A 13,582-nucleotide genomic window follows, 5' to 3' on the forward strand; every position below is an offset into this window, starting at 1 on the left:
AGCATGAGTGGGAGAGTAAGTGTAGGAATCTGTGCAGTCCATTCCTTGGGAATGTTCTTGGCAGCAACAATTATAGAAGCCCTGAGCCTACAGGCACTGCCATGAGGAGATCTCCATTAACAATGGACTTGCTGTGGTGGAAACTGTGTGACACAAGTGCCTACTGCGTGTCCTTGCTTGTGTTTGCAGCCACACAGCAGCACTGTCGCCAAGCCACAGGAGCTGCAAGGCTAAGGGTCAGTGGGGTTGAGTTTCAGCTCAACACACCACCACCACACCACTGAATTCTGTCTCTCATGCAACCCTGAGCCTTTTCTTGAAAAGTTTCTGTCTCACCTCTGTTGGCTGTTCCATTCCTGAGATGGAAGTGGCACCTGACTCAGGAAGGAGAAGGACACAGAGCTCTGCAGGAGGACCTGCACCACCTGCCCAGCAGCTCTGTGCTACCCCACAGTTGCACTTCCTACCTACAAATTCATGCTCCAGAATGTCTCCTGAGAGTCCTGGGCAACCTTTCCTGGCCTCTCATGTGTGCTTCAGCTACCCTCAGTCATCGTGGAGGCAGTGCCCACCTCTGTGTGGCAAATGGAAAGAAGACTGAAGGGAGACTTCAGGGAAAAGTTTAAGCCTCTGAGATGAAAACCCATATCCAAGACATTTTCTTACACAAGGTCTCACAGGGACTGAGGAAGAGGGGATCTGACAACCAACGTGCAAACCAGGTGCTGCTGCTGGCCTGTCAGAGGCACTGACAGATGTGAGCCTGAAAGCACAGACCCCAGCCAGGCGCCAAGGGATGGCCCGTCAGCTATGGCAGGCTGCAGTCACTGCACAGTTTGATTAACAGCTGTATGCTTCGTGCTGGACTATGGGGTGCTGAGAACAGCTGACCCTGAAAGCTCCATAAATGTCCCACAGTAAGGAAGACAGACAAAGTCATTGCATTCCCGTTGTTTGGATAAGCTTCACGGAGATCCTGCTTTATAATGTACTGTGTGACTGGGCAACACTGCATAGGTACAAACAGAGTCGTAATTGATGTGGATAATGACATTTAAATGAAAAACATTGGAACACATAAAACACGGAATAAAACATTCAATAAATTACACTTAGAAAAGTAATACGTAAACCAAGTAAGACAGTTTGATTCTGTCAAAAACTGTATTACAACTCTTAGATAGAAAAAGGTGGGCAGTTCACTGCTTTCGAAACGCATTTGGTCATCAGTTTCTGAAGAGCATCTTTGAGCTCCTGGTTCCTCATGCTGTAGATGAGGGGGTTCACTGCTGGAGGCACCACTGAGTACAGAAATGACACCAGCATGTCCAGGGATGGGGAGGAAAGTGATGGGGGTTTCAGGTGGGTAAACATCACGGTGCTGAGAAATAGGGAGAGCACGGCCAGGTGAGGGAGGCACGTGGAGAAGGCTTTGTGCCGTCCCTGCTCAGAGGGCATCCTCAGCACGGCCCTGAAGATCTGCACATAGGACACAACAATGAATACAAAGCACCCAAAGAAGGCAAGAATACTAACAACAATAAGCCCAACTTCCCTGAGATAGGATTTTGAGCAGGAGAGCTTGAGAATCTGGGGGATTTCACAGAAGAACTGATCCACAGCATTCCCTTTGCAGAGAGGCAGTGAAAATGTATTGGCAGTGTGCAGCAGGGAATAGAGAACCCCAGTGCCCCAGGCAGCTGCTGCCTTGGTGGCACAAGCTCTGCTGTCCATCAAGGTCCCGTAGTGCAGGGGCTTGCAGATGGCAACGTAGCGGTCATAGGACATGATGGTGAGAATGCAATACTCTGCTGAAATGAAGAAGAGAAAGAAAAAGACCTGTGCAGCACATCCTGCGTAGGAGATGTGCCTGGTGTCCCAGAGGGCATTGGCCATGGCTTTGGGGAGAGTGGTGGAGATGCAGCCCAGGTCGAGGAGGGCGAGGTTGAGGAGGAAGAAGTACATGGGGGTGTGCAGGCGGTGGTGGCAGGCTACGGCTGTGCTGATGAGGCCGTTGCCCAGGAGGGCAGCCAGGTAGATGCCCAGCAAGAGCCAGAAGTGCAGGAGCTGCAGCTGCCGCGTGTCTGCCAATGCCAGCAGGAGGAACTCGCTGATGGAGCTGCTGTTGGGCATCTGCAGTTCCTGGGCAGGGAGTCCTGTTCAGAGAGCAGAAGATAATGATGAGTCAAGACCTTTTTCAGAAACGCTCCTCCTGCTAAACTTCAAATTTTTTTGCGCCATAACTTGAATTTATTTTCATGAAGTTCAGCATTCCATAAGCAGATGACCATTATGGAGCTTTTACATTTCTCTCATTTCCTAATCTTATCCCATCTCCCTTGGTACTTTCATCTGTTTCCCTGTCTCATATCTTTAACACAACTGCTCTAAAAGCACCCAGCCCCAACTGCTGTGCCCTTAAAATTCTATTAGAGTAAGTTGCCTGATTGCAGGGTAAGTACATTATTCATGTCTGCAGAAAACGATGGTATAGTAATTTTGTTCTATTGCTCAAGAGAGGAGAGGCTGAAAGCACATTCTGTGTGACTGTTCATAGAACAATTGATTGAGAAAAGTGTGATTCAGGAGTCTCAGAGGTGTGTTCAAAGTTGACAGCCCCTTTTAAATTTCTGCCTTGAATCATTTTCTTTACACTGAGAAAAGGAAAATCCCTGCCTTGTCTCTCCTCTTGCACAGTGCCCTTCGAAACACTCTGGCATGCACTGTATCTGTGATGCCCCTGCCTGAGGCAGCAGCTGTGGCAGCTGTCGTGCCGGGGGCCTCCTTCCCCCCACACATCTCCTGCAGCGCCCTGGGCAGCTCCCAGGCAGGCTGAGTGCTGAGCCTGGCAGGCGGCAGAGTCCCTGCCCCGGCACACAGCCCCTGGGGCACAGCAGGGACCTGCTCTGCAGGACAGCCCTGGGCACCCGGCTGCAGCCCCGGCTGCACAGCCTGCAGCCGTCCTGGGACACGCAGCCCTCAGGGCTGTGCTCTGATGCAGCAGCAGGGAAGCCTTCAGCTGGAGCAGGTCTTTTTCCATGATCAAGAAACTGAGCGTATGCAGCCTGTTTTGCAAAGGGATGTCCCTGATTTAGATATCCATATCCCTGCAGTAAAGCCCACTCTGCTGCCCACAGCCAGAGACTTACTGGGTCAAGGGCTGTGAGCAATGCCCTTCCAGTGAGCTCACATCCTGCTAGCATACCACTCTGCCTGTACGCTCTTTTCCTTCTTCTCTCTGTCACTTGCAGATCATGCCCCCAGCCCTGCAGTGTGTTGCACAGGAGCTGCTCCTGGGCACAGCTGTCTACCTGCTGTGCTGCCCACTTGTATGAGCTCTCTGTGTCCCAAGAGCCCAGAGCAGCTCAGCAGCAGAGAATGTCATTTCTATCCTCCCAAAGACCTCCCTTGAGATGTCCCTGGGTCTCCAGGGCCAACAGCTCCTGTAAGACAACTGCATCATGACTGTACTCTGAAATCTGCTGAATTAACCACCAAATGCCCACTGGACAGTGACTAACTCCAGAAATACTTAGTCCTACCAGAGTGTGATTGCTAAAACAAAAAGGGCACACAGACCAGGACAGGGAGGGGTGGACTTCCCCTGGGCAGGGCAATGATCCAGCTGAAGCAGTGCAGGCACCTCATCCCTAGATGGAAACCCTGCAGCTGAAATGGGATTCAGCTCCCCACGGACCCCCAGGAGCTGAGATTCCTCTGGTTCATTTCAGATGTGCACAAGGAGTTGCCTGCATGTGAGCTCTTGCTCTGAGTCCTTGGTCCTTCAGCAGCAGGGAGTCAGTTGCTCACACACAGAGCCTGGGTGATGACCAAGGTGCCTGGGGTGCTCCTGGATGTGTGCTAGTGCTTGGGAAGTGTGTGGGAAATCCCTGAGACAGACACCTCCTTCCTGAGCATCAGCTGAGGGCAAGAGAGGGGATAGTGGCATTCTTGTTCATCCTAAATGGCAACAGACTCCTGCGTTCAGGGCACCCAAGTGTGCCTTTTCCACCCATCTCCATGGAACATGGAGAGTTATGCAGCTGACTAAATGGATCTTTCTCTGTTCTCTATCTACTGCTTATTCTGAAGCTCAAGGCACTGCAAAGCTAATACACGTCTTTATTCTTCAACTGATGAAACCTCAGTTTTCTATAGGCTCTCATGTGAATGGCATCAGAAGCAGCCTAGTGTCATGCCAGTTCCCTGGGCTGTCCAGCACACTCACATGCAGCTGCAAATTCAGCACTGGGCCTTCAGGAAAGCCATGTCCTTGCTTTGTCTGTGCTGCTTGGGCAACTTGGCGCCCCACAATGTGTTCAATGCCTTTGTGACACCTTTATAAATGCCACTGATTTATGAGGGCCAATGGCATCCTGGCCTGCATTAGAAATAGTGTGGCCAGCAGGAGCAGGGAGGGAATCATCCCACTGTACTCAGCACTGGTGAGGCCGCACCTTGACTATTGTGTCCAGTTTTGGGCCCCTGACTACAAGAAAGACATTGAGGCCCTGGAGCGTGTCCAGAGAAGGGCAACAAAAGTGGTGAGGGGTCTGGAGCACAAGGGGGTCTTAAGAGGAGCGGCTGAGGGAGCTGGGATTGTTTAGAGCTGGTAGTAGCAATGGTAATGGGAGGATAGTTGGGCTAGATGATCTTACAGGTCATTTCCAACCTTGTGATTCTATGATTCTATGATTCTATGGATGCACTGAATCCAATAATGCCTCCTGAATAGGATGTATTTTTATGTGTTTTTACACTAATGAGAACACCAGCATATGCTGGGCTAGAAAGCTTTGTACACTTGCAGGTCTGAGCTCTTGTTTGGACCACAGGGATATGGTTATATGGCTTCCACAACTGGACTGTAGCACAAGTCTTTACAATGGATGAGCAAGAAGACAAGGCAGGGCCACTGCCCTCTGTGAGAATGCACTGAGCTCTTTCTGGGGATGGCAGAGCAGCCAGGTCAGAGCGAATGACAATGGCAAACCGAGGAGACCAACAGTGTCTGCTCCTGGCTTCCTGATCAGGAAGAGCAAGTGGAAGGTGCCCTCTGCAGACAGGTGGGAGCCTGATGTTGTCAGGCCCTTGTCCCCTTTGGGGGCCTTTTCTACTGCAGGGACAGCAGAGCAGGGCATACACCATCCAGAAGATCCCTGCAGAGCACAGATGGCAGCTTCTTGAACAAGCCATACAGGAACCAGAGATGAGGGGTGCTCTGCCAGATCTCATACTCACTGGCAAGGAAGGGCTGGTGGGGAAAGGAAATGTCAAAGGGAACTTGGTCTGCAGTGGCCATGGGATGTTGGAGCTGAGGAGTCTGAAGGGAGGGCAAAAGACACGTTCACACATCTGAGCTTCAGGAGAGCACACCTTGGCTTCTTCAAGTATCTGTGGGGTACAGAACAGCAGGGAAAGGCTCTGAGGGAATAGAGTAAAAAAATGTGGTAACTATCTGAGGATCTTGGCTTCCAGGCAGAATACGTCCATTCCAAGGAAGAGGAAGCCAAATAAAAATGTCAGAATTCCTGCATGGTTGGGAATGGATTGATCTCACCCAAACACTGAAAGGAAACAAATAGGTAGTGGAAACAAGAAGAGGTCACCTGGCAGCAATGCAGAGACTTTGTCCAGAGTACCTGTTGAGATGAATATAGGTAAGTCAGAGTTCAACTGCAATTGAATGTGCCCAGGCATATCACAGACAAGAGGGGCTTGTAGAAATACAATGTAGTCTACGAAAGGAAGGCTAGAGAGAATGTGGGCCCAGTGTAGAATGGGGCAGGGAACCTGGTGAGACAGGACATGGAAAAGCCTCTGATACTCATTTTCTTCCTGACCTCACGGTTTATTAGTTGGTCTGGTCTTCTTGGAATCCTAGGTGCCAGAGACAGGTGGGAACTGTTAGTGTAAGGCAGATGTACTGTTGGTGAAGAAAGAGGTGGAATACCTAAGCAAACAGGATCCCCAGTTGGAAGAGGCCGACAGGAATGGTAGGATTTTGGAATGGTTTGGGTTGGAAGGACCTTAAAGACCATCCAGTTCCATCTGCCTTGCTGTGGGCAGGGCTGTCACACAGTAGATCAGGATGCCTGGAGCCCTTGACATCTCGAACATCTCCAGGGATGGGGCAGTCCCATCTTCTCTGGGCAGCCTGTTCCCTACCAGCTCCATGCCTCACATCATGATCTATGGAATGTTAGAAATTCCTTCCAAATGTCCAATGTAAATCTCTCTTTCAGTTTATTATCTTGTCATCCTAGCCCTACAATTCAGAAGTAATGTAAGAAGTCCGTCTCCACCTTTTTGTGTTTGAGCAAGACCATGGCTAGAAGATGGAAGGAAGGTATAATGCAGAGTAGTGCCTCCACATTTCAGATCCCCAACACAAGGAAGATGTCTGCAAGTGGGAGATGGTATAAATGTGTTCACACTTCTCAACTTCAAATATTCTCATGTGTCATTTCTCACTTTTTCAGCTGTAGACACTCATATTTGAGGGATATTGTGTCTTTTATTTTATTTATTTATTTAGATACTTTTCCTAAAAGGACAGTGTTTTAAAGAACTGTGTTAGCAGGACACAGATGTCTTCAGGCACAGGGACACAGACAGTGGTGCCAGTGCCAATGCCCTATGACCAATGCCCAGCATCCACTGCTGCTCTACCCTGCTGCGTATTTGATGTCCCTCATCCTCCAGGTGTCTCCAGCTCTCCTAAATCAGTGACCATGGTTCAGGGCGTGTTTTCAGCCTTGAAAACCTCCCAGCTATCTGGCTGATCTGTGACCTTCACAGAGATTACTGGAACTTGCTCCGTCTCTCCAAAATGTGATGGACTCTTTTCTCAGTTCCTTAGCTGTGACTGTATCTATCCCTTCCTATCCCCGTCTAACTCATTTCTTGTACAAATATTCCGAGTGAAAGACAAACATTATTAGGTGCATCTTGGACAAGGCAGGCAGTTATCACTGTGTTTTACCATTCATTCAATTGCATCATGTTTACAAAAGTTTGTTGGAAAAAAAAAAAAAAAAAAAAGAGAGAGAGAGAGAAATCTTTCCTTGCCCATGTGCAGCTGGTTCTCTAAGGAAAGCCAGTGGGAGTTGGTGCAAAAGACGTTTAACTCTGAGTGGGTAACTGCAGAGGAGAAGTGTGATGTGATGAAAAGAGGTGCAAGTCCCATAGGGAAAAATGAGTAGAAGTGGGGTGGAAAAGTTGAGGAGGACATTTGTCCACACAGTGACAGAACAAAGTCCGTTAGGGGACATCTTGGATCAATATCAGTTGCCAAGTGCTGCTTTAAATTCTTGTTTAAACCCAACTGTAAATAAATAATCAATAAATGTCTGTTGGATTCATCGTCCTTAAGCAGTCTCCAGATGCCTCTCCAGTTTGCTGTACAAGTTCTGAACACCTGAAGAAGATGACAGGAAGGCACAAGGCACAGGAGGGCTCTTCAGGTTGTAATGGGCCCCAGGGGGCATTTGCTGCTGAGTCCATCAACCTCCAGTGCTGAGAGAAGATTGCATGAAGTGCTCAAGAAGACAAAGTCAGAAGGAACAGTGAAGTTTCTTGGAGTATTAATGGGCTCCACTGAGGGCCATTGACAAGCCAGCTTCCCCAGGGACTTGTTAGAGCAGATAATTGGAAGCCATGATTGCAGGCAGACCAAGGCACTGGGATGGTGGCTGTGATGCTGAGCAAAGCCTCCTTTGTCTTCTGAAGCAGAAAGGCCAAGCCCTGATCCCCAGAGCCTTGGCAGGGAGATCGTGTCCCTCCTGCTGGCTCAGGGCCCTTCCTGGGGCAGTGGGATGGAGGTTTGTCTGATGTCAAATGAAAGACCAGGGCACAGCAGCTGCCAGACTCTGCATGGGGTGCAAGGATGCCGTGAGGCCCAAGTCCCATGTGGGCAGTGTGTCTCAGCAGAGGATGAGGCATGTGAGAAGGGCCCAGTCTGAACAAACAGTCAATCCCAATGAACTTCAGATCTCTCAGTTCTGGTGCCCTCCTTTGTACAGTGTCCAATAGTTTATGTCTTTTATGTTCTGCAGTGCCCAGCAGTTCACCCAGTGCTCCAGGTGAGGCTGCAGCAGTGCAGAGCAGAGAGGGACAATCCCTTCCCTCACGCAGCTGGCACTGCCGTGCTCAGTGCATCCCAGGGGGCAGTTGACCTTCCTGGCTGCCTGGTCACACTGCTGACTAATGTTCAATTTCATGTTGACCAGGACCCCCAGTCCCTTTCAGTGGGACTGCTCTCCAGTTTCCCATTCCCCAAACAGTGTGTAAGCCCACAGTTGCCCCTACCCAGGTGCAGAATCAGGCACTATTTCTTCTTATACTTCATTTGTGGTTGGTGCTTACCTAGTTCTCTAACTCATCCACATCCCTCTGAAAGTCTTCTCCAACCTCAGTGAAGGCAACAGCTTCTCCAAATTTGGAATCCTCAGCAAATTTCCTCATAACATCTTCTAGTCCTACATGCAAATCATTCATAAAAGATTAAAGAGATGTGGCCCTAAAATGGAGTCCTAGGGAACCCTTCTTGTGATCACTGGCCAGCCTGATGGAACCCCATTTACTTTAATCCTTTGGTCCGACCCACTGACCAAAGGCACACCCATCAAATTATGTTTCTGTGTAGCCCTGTGCAGAGCATTTGGCCCAGAAGGATATTGTGAGAAATAGTTAAACTATCCTCTCTGGACTCTATTGAAATCCTAAAGGATAACCTCAACTGACTTCCCTTGCTCAACTCAATGGGTGATGCTGTCATAAAGGGACATTAAGTTAAACAGGACCTTCCCCTCATGGACTCGTGTTGGCTGTGACCAATGACAGAATTGTCCTTCACGTGCTTTTCAGTAACTCCCCATCATTTTCTCCATAATTTTAACAGGCACCGAAGTGAGGCTGACAGTTCTGTAATTACCACTGTCCTCATTCTTCCTCTTCTTTAAAATTAGGACAACGTTTGCCATCTTTCTGTCAGCAGGAACTGACATGACCTTAGACTTCTTCTGATGCCATTCACATGAGAGCCCAGAGCAAACAACTAAGGTCATCAGTGAAAGAAGGTAGATGTGTCATAGCTTTGTAATGCCTTGAACTCCAGACTATGCCACAGATGGAACAGAGAGGAAGATCTGGCTCTTGTGTTCTGAGCTCATCCATTTGGGCAGCAGAATAACACGACATGCTTCATGGGGACAGGTGCAAAAGGCACAGTGGGTGCCCCAAGCACAGGGCTGTGGTGGCATTTAGGATGGCCAAGAATACCTCCCTTCTGGCCCTCAGCTGATGCTCAGGAAGGAGCTGTCGGTCTCACAGATTTTCCACCACAGTTTACAAGCACGAGCACACGGCTAGGATCACCCCAGGCACCTTGGTCATCACTGAGTGTGTGTGTGTGAGCAGTGCAGTCCCTGTTGAATAAAGAGCAAGGATTCAGACGAGGGGCTCACACACAGACACCTCGCTGTGCACATCTGAATTCAACTCAGAGGACTCCCGGCTCCCATGGTTCTGTGAGGAACTGATCCCATTTCAGCCCCAGGTTTTCCATCAGCAGATGAGTTGCCTAACCCTAGGGTTAGGGTGAGATGTTCTGACAGAATCAGAACAAAAGGAAATGATGTTAAATTAAAAAGTGGGGACTGAGGTTAGATGTTAGAAAGACATTTCATACAGGCGGGAACTAGAAAATGTTTCCCGGAGAGGTGGATGACCCATCCTTGGAGGCATGCAAGGTCAGGTTGGTTGGGATCCTGGGCAGCCTGATCTGGTGGTTGGCAACACTGCCCATGGCTGTGGAGTTAGAACTAGGTGATTTTTGAAGTCCTCTCCACCCTATGTTATTCTATGATTCTGTAATGTTATGACTGCACTTACAGGTCATGAGCAGAGGTTTCCAGATTTGGCATTTGCTTGTCTCATGGTCAAACATCTTTTACTAAAAACAACCATGCTTGTGGAATCCTGTGGACATGTGGTGATTAACTGAGCTGGCTGTGTAGTACGTTCTGCAGTGATGACCCTGCTGCCCCTCAGGAGATGTCACCCCTGGAGACCAATGGATGTCTCCATGGAGAGAAGGAAATCCCATCCTCTGCTGCTGAGCTGGGCCGGGCTCCTGGGACACAGGGAGCTCATACAAGTGGGCAGCACTGCAGAGGAACAGCTCCTCTGCACAGCATGATCTGCAGGAGACAGAGAGAGGGGAGAAGAAAGAGAGCCTACAGGCTGTGTGGCACGTTAGCAGACTGTGTGCTCACGGAAGGAGCATTGCTCACAGCCCTTGACAAGGTAAGTCCCTGGCTGCAGCAAATGAAGAGGCTTTTCCGGCAAGGATCACTAAATTTGGGACATCCCAGTGCAGTTCAGGCTGCATACACTGTTGTTATTTCGTTATTATGGATAAAGACCTGCTCCAGCTGAGGGCTTCTGTACTGCAGCATCAGAGCTCAGCTATGAGGGCTGCGTGTCCGTGTCCCAGGATGGCTGCAGGCATTGTGGGGAGATGTGGGGGGGAAGGAGCCCCCCGGCAGGGCACAGCAGGGGCCTTCTGCTACCACAGCTGCTGTCTGGGGCAAGGAGATCACACTCCATAGAACCTCAGGGCACTTCTGAGAGTACTTTACAAGAGGGAGAATAAGGCAGCGGTCACATTCTTCAGCGTGGGCTTTCCTGACCCACTGCTTTCTGTTTTCTCTTCACTTGCCTTCTGGGAATGGAGGTTGTGGTTTCAGAGAAGAGGCTGAGACTCCCTTACTATCACAGTGAGAGTTACCAGGACTCACAGCAAATTTTTTTACTTCCCCTCCATCCATACAAATCACCATTGCTCTGGGTCCAGTGTCACCAGGGTCCGTGTGACCCAGTTCTTGGCTCCTGCACACAAAGAGATTTTCTAGGGCCAGGACTGGTCTGCAGGGCAGGGCTGAGCACGCAGTGGTTGTGATGTGCTCTGTGAGCTCCAGGGACAGGGTGTGGGGACAGAGAAGCAGCTGCAGGCAGGGACAGCTGCAGGCGGCAGAGACATGGACAGGGAGGGAGAGAAGAGTGCTGACTGCAAAGGCTGGGAGAGGAAAATGGGCACCTCACTGCCATCCCTGCAATGCACATAGCTTCCCTGCAGCAACCCCTTGGTCTGTTTTCACTGTTTGCCTGCGCATCCATTCCCAGTGCCATGAGAACTTGATTAAGAGTTGCACTAAGGGCTCAGCACAGTGTAGGATGGGGATTCAGGAGGGGCTCAGGCACCCTCTGACAAACGCTGTCTTTAGGGCTAGGAATGAGCTGACTCTCTCTCTAGGACACCCCACGTTCTGGGCTTTTGACTCTGCTCCTGTGGTTCCTCCTGGGCTGAAGTCAGCCCTGCAAAATAATACAGCTCTGCCACGGCAGCTCTGTGTTATCCAGCAGCACCACGGAGAAGATGCCTCAGTGCTAAGGCCATGGAAATGCTGCTGGACGGCAGTGTCCCAGGAGAGAAAGGGAGAGCTGAGATCTTCCTCTAGTATTATAAGGAAGACAAGAGACTTGGAGTTCTGCACAACTAACCTCTGCTCTTCCTGGCAACCAGAGCCTTGTCAGGTTAACTCCTAGAGTGTGACCATCCTCCAGTGGTGCAAACACAGGGCAGATCACGTAGACCAATCACTTGGAAGTGAGAGGTATGCCCTTTGCCTCTCTGACATCAAAAGGGACACTGACACTTGAAGTGTCTCACAGTGATCAAGGATTTCTACCTTAAAAACACTTATCATGAATGCTGGGGCAACTGAACAAAATATACTGACAGAGTGTGCTGTCCAGTTTTGAGAAATTTGTGGAAAGCTCCTTGATACCTCAGGTTATTAATCTGAGATCACTCTGTTTTTAAATTGTTTTATTGCTGTAGAACAGAGCTGACTCATCCACAGCCTGCAGCTCTCCAAGTTCAAAGATCTTGTAGAAAGGACGGAGGCAATCTGGAAGTTATCAGAAGACATGGAGACGGCTTTTTTTGGAGAGGTCTGAAGTAAAATTTTACCGTTTTTCCCTCCTCAGACAGGACTCCATGCCCAGGAACTGCAGATGCCCAACAGCAGCTCCATCAGCGAGTTCCTCCTGCTGTCATTGGCAGACATGAGGCAGCTGCAGCTCCTGCACTTCTGGCTAAAGATATGAGGGATGGAAATTGATTGTAAGAGGAAATTATCTAGGAAGCTGAGATATGATTAGGAAATGAGAGGAAAGTAAGAGCTCTTTCAGCTTCTACTTCTTAAGGTACACTAAAGCTCATGCAAGTAAATTGAAGTTATGGAGTTAAATGAACATTTTTCAAAGAGAAAGAAACATTTCTATAGTATAGCAGGAGGAGAGTGTCTGCAAGTTATCTTGACTTCTGTCATTATTTTCTGCACTCTGCACAGGACTCCATGCCCAGGAACTGCAGATGCCCAACAGCAGCTCCATCAGCGAGTTCCTCCTGCTGGCGTTGGCAGACACGCGGCAGCTGCAGCTCCTGCACTTCTGGCTCTTGCTGGGCATCTACCTGGCTGCCCTCCTGGGCAACGGCCTCATCAGCACAGCCGTAGCCTGCCACCACCGCCTGCACACCCCCATGTACTTCTTCCTCCTCAACCTCGCCCTCCTCGACCTGGGCTGCATCTCCACCACTCTCCCCAAAGCCATGGCCAATGCCCTCTGGGACACCAGGCACATCTCCTACGCAGGATGTGTTGCCCAGACCTTCCTGTTTGTCTTTCTGATATCGGCAGAGTATTTCATTCTCACCATCATGTCCTATGACCGCTACGTTGCCATCTGCAAGCCCCTGCACTACGGGACCTTGATGGACAGCAGAGCTTGTGCCACCATGGCAGCAGCTGCCTGGGGCACTGGGGTTCTCAATGCTCTGCTGCACACTACCAATACATTTTCACTGCCTCTCTGCCAAGGCAATGCCATCAATCAGTTCTTCTGTGAAGTCCCCCAGATCCTAAAGCTCTCCTGCTCTCAGTCCTACCTCAGGGAAGTTGGACTTATTATGTGTAGTGTCCTCGTCTTATTTGGATGTTTTGTTTTCATTGTTGTGTCCTATGTGCAGATCTTCAGGGCTGTGCTGAGGATGCCCTCTGAGCAGGGACGGCACAAAGCCTTCTCCACGTGCCTCCCTCACCTGGCCGTTCTCTCCCTGTTTCTCAGCACTGGTATATCTGCCAATCTGAAATCCCCATCACTTTCCTCCCCATCCCTGGACCTGGTGGTGTCATTTCTGTACTCGGTGGTGCCTCCAACACTGAACCCCCTCATCTACAGCATGAGGAGCCGGGACCTTAAGGATGCCCTCAGGAATCTATTTATATATATTTTTCTTCAGCTTTAATTATGTCTTCATTATGTTCACATGATTACCACAACCTCAAGAAAAGCTGGGAATGGCATCATGTAGTATTTCAAATTTTTCCTCATTTATTTTTTTAATTCTTACAATAGTTTTTACTCTACATAAATAATATTATTAATTGATATTTCCCACCTACATTTTTTTTCTTATTTCTGAAAACTTTATTGTTCTTCAAGCACTAGGCTT

At 49.4% G+C, this 13,582-nt stretch overlaps 2 protein-coding genes across 2 annotated transcripts; one reads left to right on the plus strand and one right to left on the minus strand.

Annotated features, from left to right (window-relative positions):
- Positions 1-1,176: 1,176 nt before the first annotated feature.
- Positions 1,177-2,133, minus strand: LOC149914636 (olfactory receptor 14J1-like). The gene has a single exon (XM_090126541.1). The coding sequence runs from the start codon at positions 2,131-2,133 to the stop codon at positions 1,177-1,179; it is 957 nt and encodes a 318-aa protein (XP_089982667.1).
- A 10,309-nt stretch (positions 2,134-12,442) lies between these two features.
- On the plus strand, positions 12,443-13,375 carry LOC149914637 (olfactory receptor 14J1-like). The gene has a single exon (XM_090126466.1). The coding sequence runs from the start codon at positions 12,443-12,445 to the stop codon at positions 13,373-13,375; it is 933 nt and encodes a 310-aa protein (XP_089982592.1).
- The last annotated feature ends 207 nt before the right edge of the window (positions 13,376-13,582 follow it).

Source organism: Phasianus colchicus, chromosome 29 (assembly GCF_987193195.1).
Source record: "Phasianus colchicus chromosome 29, bPhaCol1.hap1.1, whole genome shotgun sequence".
NCBI classification, from domain to species: domain Eukaryota; kingdom Metazoa; phylum Chordata; class Aves; order Galliformes; family Phasianidae; genus Phasianus; species Phasianus colchicus.

Bases quoted from the DNA above. Each gene is read 5' to 3' on its own strand.
- LOC149914637 (XM_090126466.1), top strand. From the start codon at position 12,443: ATGCCCAACAGCAGCTCCATCAGCGAGTTCCTCCTGCTGGCGTTGGCA.
- LOC149914636 (XM_090126541.1), bottom strand. From the start codon at position 2,133: ATGCCCAACAGCAGCTCCATCAGCGAGTTCCTCCTGCTGGCATTGGCA.